This window comes from Bos indicus, chromosome 10 (assembly GCF_029378745.1).
Source record: "Bos indicus isolate NIAB-ARS_2022 breed Sahiwal x Tharparkar chromosome 10, NIAB-ARS_B.indTharparkar_mat_pri_1.0, whole genome shotgun sequence".
In the NCBI taxonomy this organism is placed as follows: domain Eukaryota; kingdom Metazoa; phylum Chordata; class Mammalia; order Artiodactyla; family Bovidae; genus Bos; species Bos indicus.
The window spans coordinates 10,951,525-10,973,185 of record NC_091769.1 but is presented as its reverse complement, the minus strand read 5'-3'; the positions used below and the strand labels follow the sequence as shown (position 1 = coordinate 10,973,185).

The following is a 21,661-nucleotide window of genomic DNA, read 5'->3' as shown; positions in this document are numbered from 1 at the left end:
TTTCTCATGATGTACTCTGCATATAAGTTAAATAAACAGGGTGACAATATACAGCCTTGACGTACTCCTTTAAGAGTCAGACACGACTGCAATGACTGAGCACAGCACAGCACCTCTGGAATACAGCTTTATCAGTAGTGCAGTGCCGCGTGCAGTTCTTTTTGCCTTTAGTCATACAGATTACACGCATTTCCAAAGCTGCTTAGATGAGGACAGCCCTCCATCCCCTTCAGTGTGGTTGTTCCATACATTTGTAAGAAAGATTCTTTTGTCACAGTCTACATCTCATGGTGGGATCCTCTGAGCCCCTAAATACTTTTTAAAATTTCATATATTAAGGGTCACTTTTTGTGCTATAAAATTCTATGGATTTAAACTAATGGATCATGTTATATACGCACCATTAAAGTATCACACACAATCGTTTCATCTCCCTGAGTAATCCCCAGTGCTCATCTATTCAGCCTTTTCTCCCTCCATCTAAACTCCTGGTGACCATCAATCTTTCTACTGTATCTTTATTTCTACCTATTCCAGAATGTCATGTAATTGGAATCATATAATTTTTCAGATTCACTTTTTTCATTTAGCGGTATGCGTTGTAAGTTCATCCATGTCTTTCAGGGGTTTGATAGGTCATTTATTTTTATAGCTGAATAATATTCCATTGTATGGATATCTCACAGTTTATTTATCTACTCAGCTGTTGAAGGACATTGGTTCTCCCGGTTTTGGGTGATTATAAATAAAGCTACTATAAACATTCCTGTGCAGATTTTTGTGTGGACACAGGTTTTCAAATCAGCTGAATATATACTTAGGGGAACAAATGCCAGATTGTATGATATATTAGTTTCCTAGATCTGCTTAACAAATTACCATAAACAACATAAACTTATTCTCTCACAGTTTGGAGTTTAGAAATGAAGTGAAAATTGAGTGTCAATAGGGCCAAGTTCCCCCTGAAGACTCTATGGAAGAAAACTTTCTTGCTTCTTCCTAGATTCTTATGGCTGCCAGAAATCCTTGGTACTCCTTGGCCTCTTGATACATCAATCCAACCTCTGCCAGTCCTTCCACAACCATCTTCCCTCTCTGTGGGTCTGTGTCTCTGTGTCTCTATGTCTCCATCTCATAAGAACATCAGTTATTGGATTTGGGGTCCATCCTAATTCAGTATGTGTGCATGCTAACTTGCTTAGTTGTATCTCTTTGCAACCCTATGGACCATAGCCCCCCAGGCTTCTTTGTCCATGGGATTCTCCAGGCAAGAATACTGGAATGTGTTGCCATTTCCTCTTCCCGATTCAGGGATTGAACCCACGTTTCTTATGTCTCCTGCATTGGCAGGCTGGTTCTTTACCACTAGAGGCACCTGGGAAGCCCCTAATTCTGTACGATCTCATCTTCATTTGTCTGCATCTGCAAACCCTCTATCTCCAAATAAGGTCACATCACAGGTACTAGGGGTTAAGACTTCAACATAATTTGGGGGAAGTGGAAAAATTCAACCCACAATATATGGTAAGAGAGTCTTTAGTTTTGGGAGAAGTTGCCTCGCCAAGTTTGCATTCCTACAAGCAATGAATAAGCGTTTCTGTTGTTCCACAGCCTTGCAAAACATTTGGGATCATCAGCTTTCTGGGTTTTAGCCATTCTAATAGGTGTATAGTGATATCTCCTTGTTGTATTAATTTGCAATTCCCTAGTGACACCCCACTCCAGTACTCTTGCCTGGAGAATCCCATGGACGTAGGCGCCTGGAAGGCTGCAGTCCATGGGGTGGCTGAGGGTCCGACACGACTGAGCGACTTCACTTTCACTTTTCACTTTTCACTTTCATGCATTGGAGAAGGAAATGGCAACCCACTCCAGTGTTCTTGCCTGGAGAATCCCAGGGACGGGGGAGCCTGGTGGGCTGCCGTCTATGGGGTCGCACAGAGTCGGACACGACTGAAGTGACTTAGCAGCAGCAGCAGCAGTGACAAATGATGTGGAGCATCTTTTTATATGCTTATTTCCATCTGTATATTCTCTTTGATGAGGTATCTGTTAACATCTTTTCCCCATTTTTAAACTGGATTGTTTGTTCTCTTGTTGAGTTTCAAGAGTTCTTTGTATATTTTGGATACAAATCCATTAACAGATAGGTGTTTTGTAAATATTTTATCTGTTCATTCACCTAACAGGATATTTTGTATTTTTACTATTAAATTTTATGTATTTTTTCCTTTGAGACTTCCTCTTTGACTCATTGATTATTTACGAGTGTGTTATTTAATTTCCAAGAGTTTGGAGATTTTATTGTTGTCCTTCTATTTCTTATTTCTAGCTTGATTCTAGTATGGTCAAAAAATACTTCCTGTGTGAGTTCATCAATTTTTTTGTTGTTGATATTTGCTGTATGACTTAGGATATGGTCTATCTTGGTGAGTATTCTGAATGTTCCATGGGCTCTTGGAAAGAATGTGTGTTCTGTTGTTGATTGGTGTGTTCTATAAATGTGAATTAAAGCCTGTGTTTAATTCATTGAGATAGTTGCTTATTTTCTGTCCAGTAGTTCTACCAGTTGCTGAGGAGGGAGTGGTAACTATAATTCCGGGTTTGTCTATTTATTCTTTCACACCTATCAGCTTTTTCTTCATGTGTTTTGAAGCATTGCTGTTTGGTACACACACTTAGGATTGGTATGGCTTCTTGGTGGGCTGGCCCATTTGTTGTTATACAATATCTGTCTTGTCTCTAGTAGTTTTCTTTCCTCTGGAGCCTACTGTATTTGATATTAATATGCCAACTCTTACTTTTTTGTGTGATCAATATTTGCATGGTATCACTTTCTCAATCCTTTTCTGTCCAAGCTACCTATGCCATCAAGTTTTAAGTTCCTTGTAGACATTATTTATCTGGGTTGTATGTGTATGTGTTTTTAAATTTTTATTGGCATATAGTTGATTTCTATTGTTGTATTAGTTTCTGCTCTACAGCAAAGTGAATCAGTTATACACATACATACATCCACTCTTTTTTAGGTTATCTTCCTATATAGGTCATTACAGGGTATTGAGAAGAGTTCCTTGTGCTATATGCTGCTGCTGCTGCTAAGTTGCTGCAGTCATGTCTGACTCTGTGCAACCCCATAGATGGCAGCCCACCAGGCTCCGCCATCCCTGGGATGCTCCAGGCAAGAACACTGGAGTGGGTTGCCCTTTCCTTCTCCAATGCATGAAAGTGAAAAGTGAAAGTAGTCGCTCAGTTGTGTCCGACTCTTCTCGACCCCATGAACTGCAGCCTACCAGGCTCCTCTGTCCATGGGATTTTCCAGGAAAGAGTACTGGAGTGGGGTGCCATTGCCTTCTCCATGTTCCTGCTGCTGCTGCTGCTAAGTCGCTGCAGTCATGTCTGACTCTGTGCGACCCCATAGATGGCAGCCCACCAGGCTCCGCCATCCCTGGGATTCTCCAGACAAGAACACTGGAGTGGGTTGCCATTTCCTCTTCCAATGCATGAAAGTGAATAGTGAAAGTGAAGTCGCTCAGTCGTGTCCGACTCTCCTCGACCCCATGGACTACAGCCTACCAGGCTCCTCCGTCCATGGGATTTTCCAGGCAAGAGTACTGGAGTGGGGTGCCATTGCCTTCTCCATGTGCTATATGGTAGGTCCTTATTACGGGTCATGATTTTTTTTTCATTCACTCTGCCAATCTCTTTTACTTGGTGTATCTAGACCATTTACATTTAGAATAATAATTGACTTTGTGAGTTCAAGTCTGTCATTTTATTATTTGTTTTCTATTAATTCCTTGCTAATCATTCTTCCGTTGCTCACACACACTCTTGTGTTTGTTTTTTTTTTTTTTTTTGGTGTAGGGGGTTACTTAAACATTTCTTAGAATACTGTTTTGATTTATTTAATGTTTTTGAGTATATCACTTTGTATTATTTTCTTATTCGTTGCTCTAGGTATTACAATATACATATATAACTTATTACAGTCTATTGGTATATGATGTTTTATCACTTTGAGTAAAGAATAGAAACCTTATTTCCTTTTAGGACCCTCATTTTAAAAATATGATTCCTCTGTTTATACATAATTGATCACTATGTAACATAATACTATTTTTGTTTCACTTAATTCTTAGTCATGTATGGATGTGAGAGTTGGACTATAAAGAAAGCTGAGCACCAAAGAATTGATGCTTTTGAACTGTGGTGTTGGAGAAGACTCTTGAGAGTCCCTTGGACTGCAAGGAGATCCAACCAGTCCATTCTGAAGGAGATCAGTCCTGAGTGTTCATTGGAAGGACTGATGTTGAAGCTGAAACTCCAATACTTTGGCCACCTGATGTGAAGAGCTGACTCATTTGAAAAGACCCTGATGCTGAGAAAGATTGAAGGTGGGAGGAGAAGGGGACAACAGAGGATGAGATGGTTGGATGCCATCACTGACTCAATGGACATGAGTTCGAGTAAACTCTGGGAGTTGGTGATGGACAGGGAGGCCTGGCGTGCTGCAGTACATGGGGTCGCAAAGAGTTGGACATGACTAAGTAACTGCACTGAACCTGTTTATTGTACTTCATAGATACTGCTTTAAAAAAAAAACTGAAGTTTGGTGACAATCCTGTATTGGCACTATTTTTCCAACAGATTTTGCTTATTTTGTGTCTCTGTTCCACATTTTGGTAATTCTCAAAACATTTCAAACTTTTGCATTATTATATTTGTTTTAGTGATTCTAATAGTGATCTTTACTGTTACTATTACAAAAAGATTATGACTCACTGAAGGTTCAGATGATGGTTAGCATTTTTAGCTATAAAATATTTTTAATTAAGTGCTATAAAGTGTTTTTTTAAGTCATAATGCTATTGTACAGATTAAACAGACTATAGTATAGTGTAAACATAACTTTTATATTCATTGGGAAGCTAAATGTGATTCACTTTATTGTGATATTTGCTTTATTGTGGTGATCTGGAAATGAACCCGCAATATCTCCAAGGTATGCCTGTACAAAATACAACAGGTTCACTGCATGGGAAGTGTAAAATGAATCTCTTTCAATATATATCACTCTCTAATAGCCTTGATATCAAATAAATAAATGAAGCTGCGTCTCATTTACATTTCTAGGCAATAAAGTATCATTAGAGGAAGTCACATAATTGTGCTCACTTAGCTAGGCTCCAGGAGAAGGCAATGGCACCCCACTCCAGTACTCTTGCCTGGAGAATCCCAGGGACGGGGGAGCCTTGGGCTGCCGTCTATGGGGTCACACAGAGTCAGACATGACTGAAGTGACTTAGCAGCAGCAGCAGCAGAATGGCTGAACCCCACTCCTATAGGTTTAGATTCCATTTTCTTTCAATTCCAAGGGGAATTCCTAGCATCCCTTCCTTTTTCTATTATCCTCAGGACCAAGCTTTAAAAGGTACTAAAACCCAGGTCTCCACATAGGACTTCTAACAAATAGAATTGTTAAAATGTAAATTGATCCTGTAACATTCTCCAGCTAACTTCATTTCTATAAAATGTTGAATAAATATTTAAAGAATATCTCTTTGAAAGGGCATCTAATTATTAGCCTGCCCGCGGCTTTCACTTGATTTGTCTCCTTTATGCTAATTTAAATTTGACCTTTGCCACCATCAGCAATGCTTCTATTCACCTTTTGCTAACTCCCTGGTATATCCTCTAAATTGCTTTCTCTCTCTCTTTAGAGCCCCAATCTCTTTCCATCATGCTCTTTTGACTTGTTTTCTAATGTAACAGGGAAATTTGAAGGTAATTGATTTGAGCTAACTCAGCACCTCCTGCTCTCCTTGAAACTTCCTCTGGTGTCAGAAAGAAAGCATGTCTCTTCATTTTCAGTGCGAGCTCCACTGCTCAAGCTCCTGATCTCTGCTTCTCAACACTTACAGTAATTCCTAGGACCCCATTCATCTTCTTTCTGTCATCTTCAGATTTTTGCTCAGCAGCAGCCAATTTTGTCTTCATCTGTATGTAGACTCACCCTGTCATCTCCTACAAGAACTATACCTTGAGTCTTCTGCTCCTGTCCTATTCCTTTCCTTCCTTTATCTGGTCATATCTTGTACATTCAGATATTTTCTATATACTTTATCTGATATATTCCTTGTGATATTGTACCTGCCTCTATTCCTAATACCATTTTCTTTAGTAATCATTCAATTTGATTTATAACAGCCTATTCAATGAGAAATGCTCAGTGCAAGGATGCAATGTGACTCTTGTCTGATAATATCCTGCATTTCCTGCCTTTATTTTTTCACACCATTTAAATTTATATAATACAATGTATTAGTTCATAAAACCTTTCCTCCTATCATGTTCATAAAACAATAGAATTCCACCTCGCATCCATGACTATGTGGATCCATTAATATTGTATTAAGACTTAAACTTCTTTTTCACTTCCTCAACTACATATTCCCATACCTTCCAATATCACTAATTCTGGTTCTCAAGTTAATAAACACTCTTCCTGATCAGTCTCTAGCTTATTATCAAATCCCATATCCATTAATTGTCTTAGATGCTTTGCCATTGTCATTCCCTTCTCCAAGCCTTGATTCATGCAGCATAGCCCATATGTAGTGTTGTCTTCTGTGCCAATTTAAACCCAGCGTACTCATCCTTCAAGGTCATCCAAGGTCACCCAAGGCCCTACTTCTTCTCTCAGGCCTTTGCCAAACACAGCAGTACATTATAGACTTTCTCCAAAGCCACATTAGACTTTAGACAAAATTGTGGTCTGCTACATAAAATGGTATCTCCTAACCATCTCTAGTTACCTCAAATATGTAGACCTTATTTTGTCAACTATCCCTTTGAAAGCACAAATACAAGTTTCTATTTTCTTCCTGCCCAGCAGGGTACTGGGCATATAGAAGTTGCTTCACGAACTTGTTTAATAGTTTAATTCTAAACAAATACTAATAAGTATTGATAGTGATTTCACGGCACTGATAATTCTACTCTGAGTGAAACTAGGATTTTTATAGGACTACTTAGAAGGTTACAGGTAGAATGTCCATCTAAGAGTTTAAAAATAGGGGCTTTCCTGGTGGTCCAGTGGTTAAGCATCCACTTTGCAACACAGGGGACGTGAGTTCAATCCCTGGTTAGGGAACTAAAATTCCACATGCTGCAGAGCAGCTAAAGTCCATGCACCACAGCTACTGGGCCCTCGAACCATAACTAGAGTCCGTGTGCCATATGAAAAGATCCTGCATGATGCAATGAAGATTCTGTGCAACTAAGACCCAACACAGTAAAAAAAAAAAAAAAAAAAAGTTTACAAATAATAAATGCTGGAGAGGGTATGGAGAAAAAGGAACCCTCCTTAAAAGAACTAAAAACAGAGTTACCACATGATTCTGTTATCCCACTCCTGGGCATATATCTGGAGAAAAACATAATTCAAAAAGACGCACGCACATCAATGTTCACAGCAGCACTTATTTACAATAGGCAAGATATGGAAACAAGCTAAGTGTCCATCAACAGCTGAATGGATAAAGATCTGTTTTATATATACACTCAATGGAATATTAGTCCTAAAAAAGAGTGAAACAATGCCATCTGCAGCAACATGGATGGACCTGGAGATGATCATACTAAGTCAAGTAAGTCAGACAGAGAAAGACAAATGTCACGTGATATTGCTTATATGTAGAATGTAAAAAAATGATACAAATGAACTTCTTTACAAAACAGAAATAGAAAACAAAATTATGGTTACTAAAAGAGAAAGGGAGCAAGGAATAAATTAGGAGTTTGAGATTAAAATACACACACTGCTGCTGCTGCTGCTGCTGCTGCTGCTGCTAAGTCACTTCAGTCGTGTCCAACTCTGTGCGACCCCATAGACAGCAGCCCACTTGGCTCCCCCGTCCCTGGGATTCTCTAGGCAAGAACACTGGAGTGGGTGGCCATTTCCTTCTCCAATGCATGAAAGTGAAAAGTGAAAGTGAAGTCGCTCAGTCGTGTCTGACTCTTAGCGACCCTATGGACTGCAGCCTACCAGGCTCCTCTGTCCATGGGATTTTCCAGGCAAGAGTACTGGAGTGGGGTGCCATTGCCTTCTCCAAATACACACACTACTATACGTAAAACAGATAACCAACAAGGACCTACTGTATAGCACAGAGAACTATTCTTAATACCTTACAATAAAAGAGAAAGTTAAAAAAGAATAAATATATATATTTTGTTGTTGTACACTCTCTCACACACACATACATCTGAATCACTTTGCTGTACAATCTGAAACTAATACAACATTATAAATCAACTATATTTCAATAAAAACTTTTTTAAAAGATGAAGGCTACAGGCAGAATGACATAGTGTTTTAGAGTATGAGCCTAGAATGCCTGGGCTCAAATCCTGTCTCTATCACCTGTTGGCTAGGTGACCTTGGGAAGGTTAATTAACAACTTTGGCCCTTAATTTCCCTCCCTGAAAATAGGGGAACATTATAGTACTTACCTCATGGAGTCATTATGAAGGTCAAATGTGCTATGTTGGATATTTAAAACAATTTCCGGCATGCAGAAATTGTTCCACGAATGTCAACTATTATTAAATGCTTATCAGACACAAAATGATAGTATCTCAGAACTACTTCCTTTATAAGTGAGTGAGTCAAGGAATATAGGTAAAATAATTGGCTCAAGGTCATAGGGCTATTTAGAAACAAAGTCAGGAAACCGGTTCTGCTGATCTCCATTCAGTATTCGTTATTTTCCTCCCCAAGAATTCCATATCTGAACATGGATGTGACTTATAGAAGTTTAGAGTTAAAAGCAACATTCAAGGATTTCTAGTTCATAATGCATGATCACTTGTTACTGTCATCTTTGCTAACAGCACCATTTCACAGATTCTTAACAACCCAGACAAAGGATCCTAACAGAATCTGTAACATGGCTCCTAAGTTAAGGAACACATGAGGGATAGGAATGGATGCCAAGATCAAGTCCCTGGAGTCCAGATGACCATCACTAGATGAAACTATTTTTAATGTCTATCTTATGAAAAATAAGATTTCTTTTTCAGGGAAAACATTGTCTGGAATACTCATTATAAAGTTGTAATTCAGGTCATCCCACACATACATAAATGTTTTGCAGATATTATGTTTCCTGGTAGGAATCTGAAATTATGATTTTGACAAACTTTGAACAATATTCTTTAGCAGCCATAAAAATGCACAGGGGCCAACTACCCATACCACGCATAATTCCTGAAGGTTTCGGCTTTCTGTGTGGTTCTCTGGAACAATACTTCAGCCTGGTTGTGCAATCAACTGTGCTAGGGTTCTAAAATTCAATCTAGCAAATATAGACTCTCCAGAGGAACTGCAGCAAAAAACAAAAAACAAAACTGCTATTAAATAGATACAAATAAACCTGTGTGTAAAGATTCTCTCATCAAAAGCAATAGCATGCCATTCTCTGTCTCAACGCAATGCTAAGAGATTCAATTTCCCTTTAATGCAAATGAAACTGTCCTTTGTAACAGTAGCAATAAGGGAGAAGGCTGAGCTGAGGAATTAATAATAATTGTGTGTCCACAAAGAATGTACATCCACTTTAACCCCCCTCCCTTCTATAAACAAGACTCAAGCAACATACATTCTCTGTGTACGATTATTTAAAATGCCTAATTGTCGTATCTGGACTCTGAGATTTATGGCTTTGGATTTTAATCCTCTAAACAGGGAGTCCAATTACTTGAATCTGAAAGTTGAATTACCTTCTTTATACGGAAGACTACACAGACAGTTTCTACTGATTCTGCAGAGGATGTATCATTCCTGCTCTCTGCTTCCATAGTATTTTAATCTCCAACTTTTCTCTTGATAATCTGATTTGTTACACCTAATTCTTTGTCTCCTTGGTAGACTATAAACTCCTGAGAATAGAATTAATAACTTATTTATCTCTGTATCATCCCAGAATTTTACAGTGTTTTGGAGATAGCAGCTGCTCAATAAATATTTTGACATGTAATTTTAATGATATTTATGTTACACGTTTTCCAATTTTAAGTATTGTTAATGGAATCTCACCTTTGACATAACTTCTCTACCCATTTCTTCAAAGTTTCAAACTCTTGCTTTTGAAACATGAAAAAGGACTCTAGCAGATTGATACTGTAATTTAGATGGCTGTGTAAACAGTAAGGGACTGTTTAGCAATTACTTGTTGAGTTGTAACTTTATGAAAATTTGCAGAGATTTCTTTTGAGTTTTCAGTTGTTTAAAGGGACCCAATCATCTCAGGGGCATGGAAAAGGAAAGAGCCCAGAGGAATGCCTGAGAGAATATCCCAGAAAGTCTACTGTGCCTTCTAGAAAGACACCTGGTACCCAAGTCCTAATTTCAAGACCCAGAGAGCATGTTATGATCAAGACATTTCCAGGGTCCATCTTTACTTTTTTTCCCTCAGTTTTTCTAAGAAAGTGTCAGTTTGATGTTTAAGAAACATGTAGTTCATGCCCACAAGGCCCACAGACACGACTGATGACATGTTGCAGGGCCCAATTGAAATAAAAAACTCAGGGCCCTCTGTTCAAAAATTATTAAGAATTTCAAAACAATAACACAGGAACATTAAGGCAAGTGTGAGCTTTCTAAGCACAGGTCTCTGTGTAATTGCTGAGGTCTCACATCTAGGAAGCCAGCCCAATTCTGTCTTCCAAGAACTTTCAGTACACTGAAAGGCAAAAAGTTTTTATCAGGTAGAAGCTACAATTCAAGTATGTACAAGAGGCTGCAGGGATCCAGAAGTTCCTGATTTCGGAAAACTGTACCAGGGAGATGACAGTTAAGCTCATCTTTGAGGGAGCAGAGCCAGGGAAGAAAGAAAGATATTCCAGACTGAAGAAGGGCAGAATTCTTCAAACTCCAGGAAACTTGACAAACTCCAGGAAACTTGACAAACTCCAGGAAACTTGCTACTTTTAGAAAAAGTGTAACAAGTAAACATGCAGGTGACTAACTGAGATTGAGAATGGCAAGAAGCAGAAGCCAAATATATGAGGGAAAGGGGTCAAACAATCAGAGTGCCTACGATGTATGTCAAGTTCTTTACCCCCATGTCATAGTTTTAAACAGAACAATCTTGTGACTAAACTACTATGCCTAGTTCTACAAATGGGTTAGTTTAGGCCCAGGGTAGTAATGGTCAAAGGGCTTGGGACACATTGCTTGCTTTAGTCGCTAAGTCGTGTCCGAACCCCATGGACTGTATAGCCTGCCAGGCTCCCCCGTCCCTGGGATTCTCCAGGCAAGAATACTGGAGTGGGTTGCCAGTTCCTTCTCCATGGGACACATTAGGCATGCAATAAGTATCTGGGGACTTACTACTAGCAGGCTATCTGACTTACTGCCCAGGACTCTCAACCCCTAGGCCAAGCCGATTCTAAGCATGCGATTAATCCCTCCAGGGGTCCTTCTCGCATCTCTCCCGGTCCCCAGAGATCTCTTCTCTCCTCGCCCCGCCCCCGTGATTCCACCTGCCGGAAAGTAGGTGGCAAAAGCACTTCCGGGATAACAAAGGTCGGCCCCGGCAAGATGGCGGCCCCCTTGGAACTCAGTTGCTGGGGAGGCGGCTGGGGGCTTCCGTCGGTGCACAGCGACTCCCTGGTGGTGATGGTGAGGCCGTCTCGCTGGCGCGGGCGCGGGCAAGAAGGGGCGGGGCCAGAGGCGCGAGGCTGGCTGGCCGGGTCCCGGCGGCTAAAGGTGGTTCCCGCGCGGCGCACCGGCCCGGGCCGGCCCGGACGCTGCTTGCAGCAGCGATCTGGGCTCCCTCGCGTCCGAGAAGTTACAGCCTAGCCTGTGTCCCCGCCGAAGCCACGGCGGGGAAGTCATGGCTTCACCGCTTGTCTCCGAGTGTTTTCAATCATGCAAAGCTGTCTGGGCGATGGAAAGCCCAAAGCAGGGGGCGCGCGCTCCCTGCTCTGTATCCCCTGATTGTTGGGGTGGGGGTGAAATAAACCCCCAAAGCCCTGGCAGCTGGCGTGCGCAACAGCGGCTAGAAGTCTGGGGAGGGATGCAGCCCCGGAGTCTGATGTGTCTACCTTTCGGGGCACCCAGATTTGAAGTCAAGCTGCTCTGCAGATTTCCTTTAGTACTCAGTCTAAAATGTTTTATTGCAAACTCTCTTTCAGGCTTACGCCAAATTTTCTGGTGCACCCCTGAAAGTCAATGTCATAGATAACAACTGGAGAGGTTCAAGAGGTACACTGTAAACTTTTAAACGCTCCTTTCTGCCCCCTTTCTGCCCCATCCCCCCTCTCATTTAAAGCTAGAAGGCATGTAGCCATGGAGTACCTTGGGGTTTTAGTTCTCACCATGACCTTGATTGTATGTTGCTTATGTTTTGATCATTCTGAGTAATACTTCAAAGGACAAGCCAAATAAGTGGAAATTATGAGAAATGAAATGCTCTCCAAAACTGTGTGTGTGTGTGTGTGTGTGTGTGTGTGTGTAACACTGCAAAAACCTAAAATATCTTACTCATTTTTTCCTCCTCCAAATGTGATTGGTGTAGTTTTAAGGGTACTGGGATCTCTTCAAAGGATATCAAAATGCCTTATTGTGTGTAAAATGTTTTTTGATTATAGGAGATGTACCAGTTTTGACAACTGAAGACAATACTATTTCTCAGCCAGCAAAAATACTAAACTTTTTAAGAAAACAGGTGGGTGGTCCTTTTTGAATAAGTAGATTCTCCATCCCTGCATGTTACTTTAAAAAAAGAAAAACATTAAAAATATTTGTTTAGAATTCCTTTTTGGAGATACATGCAATGCTTCAGTTGAGTCCGACTCTTTGTGACCCCATGGACTGTAGCCCACCAGGTTCCTCTGTCCATGGGGATTCTCCAGGCAAGAATATCAGAGTGGGTTGCCATTCCCTTGTCCAGAGGATCTTCCCTGCCCAAGGATCGAACCCCGGGTCTCCTGCATTGCAGGCAGATTCTTTACCACCTAACCACCTTGGAGATACATAGGATTTGATAAAAAAAAAAAAAAAACATAAATCTGAGAGTCACTGCTCTAAATTGAGTTGTACTGTGATTCAAAAGCCATATAGTGAGTTACAGTCAACTTATATGATCATGCACTTTGCTTGGCTTTTATTGAAGTTTAGGTATAAGTAGATTCAATTTAGCGATCTTCACTATTACACTTATTGATATGATTGTAAATTTAGTTCCATAACTGCTACACATTTTGTTCTTGGTATGAGGTCTGAGTTCCTATCAACTAGCAACTATTTTTTAAAATTACTTAAACTGTGACTGAACTGAACTGATCTGATACTAATACTAATAGTTGCAGTTAAATGTTTCATGAAATAATGTATCCAAAATATCTGAACATGCCAAGGTTTATGTATCTAAAATGTTTAAACATGTAGCAATTTATATAAACGTGAAAGTTATCATCAGTTTTGCCAATAGTTAAGGAAGTCCTATGTCAACAAAATTTACAACTTTTCTAAATGGGAAAGTTTGCTCTTTTCATGGGGAACACAGCTAATTAGAACTTTTCCTTGTTATAAATTAACAAAAATAATAATAGCTTATATTAAGTTTGTACTACATGCCGTGCACTAAACTAAGGTCATTAAAAATCATTGACATAATAGTTAAAAATAAAAATTAAATATAACATTTATGGACCTTACTGTGTACATGACACTGTGCTCAGAACTTTATTTGCATTAAGTAGCATTTGTTACTGAATTTGTATTTCTCTTTTCCCTTTTAATATGTTTGCCATTTTTGAAGAAGAATAGGAGTCCTAGTTTATTTAGTTTCACTGTTTTGGGATGTTCTTGACTTATGAGGTTTTGGGTTTTATATTTTTTAACAGAAATACAATGCTGATTATGAACTTTCAGCAAAACAAGGGGCAGATACGCTAGCTTACATTGCTCTCCTTGAAGAGAAGCTTCTTCCTGCAGTGGTGAGCATTGGTGAATATTATAGTATTTTAGTGACTTACTGAGAATGTACTTAGTCTGCTTAGAAAAAAAATAACGGAAGAGGCGTAAGAGAGGAAATTTCATTTATGTATTATTTTCGATTGTTTCACGTAACTGTGAAACTGGGTTGATTCTGTTAGACATGCAACTAGTATAGGAACCAACAAAGTGAAAGACAGTGTCATTTTGGAAATAAAAATTCTCTGTGAAAGACAGAGTTTGTTGCTCCATGTATAGATTTGGGCCAACTGTAATTCATTCAGAAAATATTCATTAAGTACCTGGTATGTTCCAGGCCTTATTCTGTATGCTTGGGATAGAGCAAAACAAAACTCACATGTTTAAAAACCTTGATTTATCCTTGAATCATCCTAGCTGGAAAATGGGTATGAAGTTAATTTCACTCAGAGATATTTATGAAAAAGTTTTACATCTACTGAATGATCTTCTTTTAATAAAAGAATATCCTTGTAGTGTTTTTCCCTCTCCTTTTGCAGCTTCACACATTCTGGGTTGAGAGTGATAATTACTTTACTGTGACAAAGCCATGGTTTGCTTCACGAATGCCTTTTCCCTTGAGTTTGATCCTGCCTGGAAGAATGTCTAAAGGAGCACTGAATAGGATTCTCCTAACCAGGGGAGAGCCTCCCTTCTACCACCTTCGAGAAGTAGAAGCTCAGGTATGGTTGGAATTACCTTCAGAGCAAGGGCTCTCTGGAGGAGGGACAAGAGAGAACAGAGATGAAACTATTGGGTTGGTCAAAAAATTCGTTCGGGTTTTTCTGTATGATAAGATGGTACAGAAAAACCCGAGCAAACTTTTTGGCCTGCCCAATACTTATCGATGCCAGCCTGAAAAGGAGTTCTCGAGCATCTTTCCTACTTTTGAGATGTAATTTCATCCTTATTAGATATACAGAGATGCGAAGGAGTGCCTAAATCTTCTGTCAAACAGATTGGGAACATCTCAGTTTTTCTTTGGAGATATGTGAGTACATTCCCTTATAAAACCATTTTAATGTTTTGTTCACATATATCCATCGAGCAGTTACTTAAAGCAAGTTCCCTTGCCAGGTCCTTTTACCCCATCCCCAATGAGTTTGCCACTTAAAAAAATACTTGGTGGATTTTTTTACTATGGGAAACTTTCTGTTGGGGTAATCTAACATTGACTTCATATGTTGCATATGTGACTTTGAAACTTTTAAGACTGTTTCCACCCAGTCTGTAGTCTCTATATGATGCCTGTGAGTAAATCTTTTAATTTACAACTTAAATTTTCTTCTAAATAAAATGGATAAGAGTATTTTAAAAAACTGCTAATGAGTAAAACCCTAGTTGTTTCATTTTTATAAGCCCAAATGGGTAATAAACCTTTTAAAAGACTATATTGTATACTGCAGAATTGATAAATGTATTTGAGAAAAAGTTTTTAGCATAATCCCAGATTAATATTTTCTTATGTGCTTTTTAAAAATCCTTAATTTATTTTCAGGCCTTCCACTTTGGATGCCTATGTGTTTGGTTTTCTCGCACCTCTTTATAAAGTACGTTTTCCTAAAGTTCAGTTACAAGAACATTTGAAGCAGCTCTCCAACCTGTGTCGCTTTTGTGATGATATCCTAAACAGTTATTTTAGGGTTAGTCTTGGAGGTAAGTTGGTTCTTCTTCAGCTAATCTTTGTTTGCACAGAATATTTGCATATTCTCCTAAGGAGGTATACACCAAATCCATTACTTATTTAAAACGTGTGTATATTGTCTTTAAACCTTGGTTTGCTGCTGCTGCTGCTAAGGTGCTTCAGTCGTGTCCGACTCTGCGACCCCATAGACGGCAGCCCACCAGGCTCCTCCATCCCTGGGATTCTCCAGGCAAGAACACTGGAGTGGGTTGCCATTTCCTTCTCCAAAATCCTGGTTTATAAAACTTCAAAAAGTGGCATTTTTTCCAACTTTTCTTCCCCCCATGTGTTAGTTCTTTCAATAGAGAAATATTTATTTGCCTTTTGTCTGTTCTTCTGGATTTTATACAGTTCTCGCTTCTTGTTCTTTAAATATTGCCCCTTTGAAGTGGGTCATTTTCTTCTAAAAGTTAACCACAGGTATTTATTATGTCCCTATTGAAAGACAGCCTTTATCCTAATGCAAATGGGCAATTACTTTAAATGTTGCTTCTGACATTTTCCTGCGTGAACAGAAATGAGCAGCAGATTGATTTTGGTGAGGTACATTCCCATGATTCCACTACTTGCAAACTGATTGCAGCAGACTGGAGGTATAGGAAATAGAGGGCACCGGGCACTTAGGTGCTGCTTCTTCCAGAGCGTGGGGCCCTGTGCTTAAGTGATCGGGACACTACGTTTGTGTGGGCAGAGTTGGCAGAAATTGTCCTTTTAAGAAACAAGTCATGAGGACCATTGGCTTAGGAACAGTTTACTTTTTTATATAGTGCGTTATGTGTTTTGTGTATAATACACTTGTATGTAACAAGGGAGAGGTTAGGAGTTTGGAAGTCATGAAACTGAGTAATTTTCAACCTTGTTACTTGGGAGCAGTGGTTAGCAAACCTGACCACAGAACAAATACAAAATCTTAAATCCTGTACCAGATTCACTGAATTAGAATAGAATCCACTCCTGGAATAGATCCCAGAAAACTGTATTTTTTTAAAGTCCGTTCGAGTGCTTTGGAGGCGTGGATACTTGTTTGGCCCTTAGAAAGCTCTTCAAATGCGGTAGTTGTAACTAAAGGCCTATTTGAAATGGGTGGGGAAAAGGTACAAATCAAATTTGAGAAGGCAATGAGGACTGCTGTGCTCTTATTAAAGACCTGGCTGTCTGCCTAACACTTGGCTAACTGGGTCTCCTTAAGGACACATTTAGTCCTTTGGCTTAGGGTTTGGTTTTGGAGTATTACCGTATGTCTTAAGTTTGCCTTTGAACCGAGAATGGTTTTTCACTTTGCCTTTTTGGGGAGGTGGGTGGGGGATGGAGCACTTAGGGGGTGGATAGACTTAATATTCTTTGAATCTAAACAGCTTGTAAGGCTTTCAAAATTTCCTCTTTCTGATTTCTGTCCTGGCTTCTTAGGCATCTCTCCTGCTGGACAAGAAACGGTAGATGCAAATCTACAGAAACTGACACAACTTGTAAATAAGGAATCCAACTTGATTGAAAAGGTCAAGTTTACTTCAGTCGTTATTTTGTACTAGTTCAGCCTTTTCCTTTCTGCAGTTAATATTGTAACTTGGGTTATGCATTACCTTTACCCTTTTCTTTATTTTTTTAAGTTTATTTTTTTCAGAAAGTTGTTTAAATATACATTTACTAAAGCGGTACAAAATACAGTGTTTTGAAGCCAGTAATGGACTGATTGGGGGAAAGATCTGATGATAGCATTGGGTTTACTTTTACCACACAATTAGCAGTACTTTTCAAGTTAGGAGACTTTGGCTTTAAAAAAAAAAAAAGAGGGGGAGAGAGAAAGAAACAGAAAAACACTTCTTGCTTGCTTGTCTGCTCCTTTCCGTCTCTCAGGGTTGTTTTCTTGATCGTAAGCTCCTGTGCTTATTCTTTCTTACTAATAGCACTATGGTGTCTTTTTCTTTCTTTCACATAAGTGTTTTTTTTTTTTTTTTTTCTCCTTCCTATCCTCTGTTCTAAATGTTGCTTACAGTTTTGGGCTAGTGTGAATATTTGCCACTTAGGGACTATGCATTTGTTGAGAGAAATATTGAGGAATTGGGCAGGGGAGGGAACCAACAATGGAAATTTCAAGGGTGATTCTAGGTGGAAAAAAGAGAGTTATACAGTTTTCTCCTCAAGTGTTTGATAAACTTGCTTTTTTCTTATACAAATGGATAATGCTTCATTCTTTCACAAACTAAGGGGTCATTATGGCCTAATAACACTGGCTAGAGGTTTGGGGGATTGAGTAACAGGCACTGTATCATATGAGCTGTATATGAGTTATCTCATTTACTCTCACAGCAACCCTGTGTGTGCAGGTACTCTGTTATCCCCGTTTTACAGATGAGATAACTGAAGCTTCAAGTAGCTTATAACATCATCTGCCTGAGGTCATTCAGCTGGCAAGAAGTAGAGAGAGAATCTGAACCCTAGTAATTGGATTCCAGCATGGGCTGTGTAGTCAGCTCTGTAACTCGTGAATGAAATTATGTATCCATTACTACTGGTGGTAATAGCCAGTTTTACAACTGCCACTCTCTGGAATGACCATTTTATTTCTTTTTATGGTATATTCTTGGGTTTTCCTTGTGGCTCAGCTGGTAAAGAATCCGCCTGCAATGTGGGAGACCTTTGTTGGGAAGATCCCCTGGAGAAGGGAAAGGCTACCCACTCCAGTATTCTGGCCTGGAGAATTCCATGGACTATGTAGTCCATGGTGTCACAAAGAGTCGGACACGACTGAGCACCTTTCACTTCACTTCATGATCCCCTGGAGAAGACAGTGGCTACCCACTCCAGGATTCTTGCCTGGAGAATCCCATGAACAGAGGAGCCTGATGGGCTATAGTCCACAGGGTTGCAAAGAATCAGACACAACTGAGCGACTAACACTTAACTTCTTACCTATGTACCTCTTGTTAAAGTTTGGGTAAGCTGAATGAAAGCCAAGTTTGTCTTAATTCTTAGCCCAATGCAGTAAATCTCATGAGAGGAAATACACCAAGAGTTAAGTGTGGATAATGGAAAAATTATTCAGACTGCTGTAGATACTTTTCTGCTGGATGAAGACTATCCAGTGTAGTTTTCATTTCTATCTGTGGCAAATTCATTTCAGACCTACATGTGCAGAAAGTGAAACCAAGAGGCCCTGCCACCACTTCTGTAAAGTTCACTGTGGCATCATCACTATATGAGAGTCTCCTAGCCCTATGCCAGCACCTCTCCCCACCCCACTTCCCATCTGCTCTTCAGTACAGATCACTGTTTGCTACAAGACAATAGAACGACAAATTCTCTTGACTACCACTGTTCACCATTTAGTCAGAAAATCTAGAGCTTAAAAAAAAAAGAAAAGAGTTATGTTTGAGGAACTTAGTTCTTGCAAGGAAAAAAAGACAACACAACTGATTCAAATAGTTCACTGGGAATACTCTTGTCCATTGGAAAACTGAGTTAGTCTTTTATTCTTTTCCTTTGATTATAAACCCCGTGTACCTCTGCTGAAACATTTCCTCTGTGCTTTATAAAAGCATCTTGAAAGGAGAGAGTTTTGCGCTACACATGTTAAAACTCTGAAAAAAACCTGTCTACCAGCTAGGTGATAAGACGCTGTATTCTGTTGGTTTTGGGTCATCGATGGCAGCTGCTTTCAAGACTTTTATGAAGTAGCTTAACACCAGGACCTTGCACTCTGGTTTTGGGGTACCCTGGTTAAAGGTAGCTTTCTAGGGTCTGACTCAGATCTAAATAACCCCTCTTCTGATGTTTTCAGGGATGCTAATGTACTCCTGAAACTCTTGGACATTTTCTAAATGTGCTCCACGTTACTTTGTTTCTCTAGAGCAGACTTAGAACTGATCCATTGTTTGCAGTGCCTCTGGATGAGGTCTAAAGTATTTATCCTTCTGTCTCTTTTCCTAGCCTTCCTTGGTCTAAATACTCAGAACCTAAAAGAGGTGATCTTTTTGAGTGGAGTACAGGTCATTTTTATTGAGACATTGAGGTATAGTTGAAAGAACAATAGTATTAGTATAAGACCAGGGTTCACATTTCAGCTCTAATGCTAGCTTTGCTAATGCAAATCTGATAACCTTTCTGAGCTTCCTTTTGCTAATCTGTAAAATAGAGAATGATGGTCTTTTTTTCTTTATAATTGTCTTGGGAAGCTCAAATGAGAACATACTTTGTAACCTGTGGAAAGTAGTCTAACAGAAATGTTGCTTTTACGCTTAGTATGAGAAGGTTTCTTAAACCAAGTTGTACTGTGGTTGAATTCAGACGGTTCATTTTGTGACATTACTGTAATTTTGTGAAGCCATCCAGGATGAGCCATACCGCTTTTATACATACACTAAGTGAAAGTGAAAGTCGCTCAGTCGTGTCTGACTTTTTGCAACCCCATGGACTATACAGTCCATGGAATTCTCCAGGCCAGAATACTGAAGTGGGTAGCCTTTCCCTGCTCCAGGGATCTTCCCAACCCAGGGATCGAACCCAGGTCTCCCACATTGCAGGCGGATTATTTACCAGCTGAGCCACAAGGGAAGCCCCGTACATGTACTAAGTCAGGCAGTATTTAGGTATGGTGTTTAGAATTCTTTGGAGATTATTTGCAAGAAGAGATTTCTCTAGCAGTGCTAGAAACATAAGGTTCTGTACTTGTCTAGGCTATAGTTTGGGTGGGGACGCCACAGTCCGTATTCGTGGTACCACAGCTATTAGTCAGATGTACCTTTTGTACTTTCCACAGATGGATGACAATCTTCGCCAAAGCCCTCAGCTTCCTCCTCGGAAACTGCCAACACTTAAATTGACTCCAGCAGAAGAAGAAAGTAATTCCTTACACCGGCTATCACCCTGACAGTCATCATGCTTTGTGTCCAGAGTCATGTAATTGTTGCAGCAATCTTTTACACTAAGTGTGTGAAGGGCAAAAAGAAAATGCTAAAAATAGGTAGAAGGAAGACTCTAAAACAAAAGAAACTTTCTATGACAGCAATTTTTTTTCGTTAGGAAGCTTCTGTTTTAGCTTGGCAATGCACTTTAAATAACAGCAGCGTGAATGCTAAATGAACTTGGCGGGGGGGAGAGAAAATACATTGTACTGTATATAAAAACCAGCCTTAACCTTGGCAGATTTTTGCCTTTGGTTCACATGTTGCTGGCCCAAAGCTCCACTTCTGTTCTGAATGTGCACACTTAATTTATTCAAGTTAATTTATTAATTTAGTATCCTTAGACCAGTCTGAATATTTAATATGTGGCTCTTTGCCTAAGGCCTTTTCTCTTCTCTTTAGAAATTTGATGCCTATTTTAGACACCAGGAAAAATATATTCTAATATTCTCTTTAATAGAAAACCTGTATTTAATGTTAAAAAACAAGGAATGTGTTTCTTAATAATCTCACAAGTCTAACCTTTGGGGGAGTTAGTACCATATATATAAATATTAAAGGTGGTAACATATAATATTTGTCTGACTATATGCACTTCAATATAACAGTATTTGCTGATGTGTTCAGTATAGGTTAGCAAGGGCTGTTTTAATTTATTGAAGCTTTGCCGCTGCTGCTGCTGCTGCTAAGTCGCATTAGTCGTGTCCGACTCTGTGTGGCCCCATAGACGGCAGCCCACCAGGCTCCCCCGTCCCTGGGATTCTCCAGGTGAGAACACCGGAGTGGGTTGCCATTTCCTTCTCCAATGCATGAAAGTGAAAAGTGAAAGTGAAGTCGCTCAGTCGTGTCCAGCTCTTAGTGACCCCATGGTTTGCAGCCCACCAGGCTCCTCCGTCCATGGGATTTTCCAGGCAAGAGTAATTGAAGCTTTAGACCTGTGTATTTGTAGTACATCTTTAACACTAGTCATCTCTTTCTTGGATTGATTTCAGGAGAGCTGAATGTTAGCATCACTTTTATGTTAGGCTGTAAAGTCTTACAACACTTGAT

The 21,661-nt window shown here is 39.6% G+C and overlaps 1 protein-coding gene across 3 annotated transcripts; it reads left to right on the top strand.

Moving 5' to 3' along the window:
* The first annotated feature begins 11,588 nt into the window (after window positions 1-11,588).
* On the top strand, window positions 11,589-21,185 carry MTX3 (metaxin 3). 3 transcript variants are annotated; one of them, XM_019968104.2, is made up of 9 exons: window positions 11,589-11,689; window positions 12,205-12,274; window positions 12,661-12,737; window positions 13,918-14,010; window positions 14,527-14,709; window positions 14,941-15,017; window positions 15,525-15,682; window positions 17,118-17,206; window positions 20,467-21,185. In XM_019968104.2, exons 1-9 carry the CDS (start codon window positions 11,609-11,611, stop codon window positions 20,575-20,577), a joined length of 939 nt encoding a protein of 312 aa, XP_019823663.1. In that variant the 5' UTR covers window positions 11,589-11,608; the 3' UTR covers window positions 20,578-21,185. The 3 variants fall into 3 exon arrangements, with proteins under 3 accessions (XP_019823663.1, XP_019823664.1, XP_019823665.1); XM_019968105.2 differs by lacking the exon at window positions 13,918-14,010; XM_019968106.2 differs by lacking the exon at window positions 17,118-17,206.
* The last annotated feature ends 476 nt before the right edge of the window (window positions 21,186-21,661 follow it).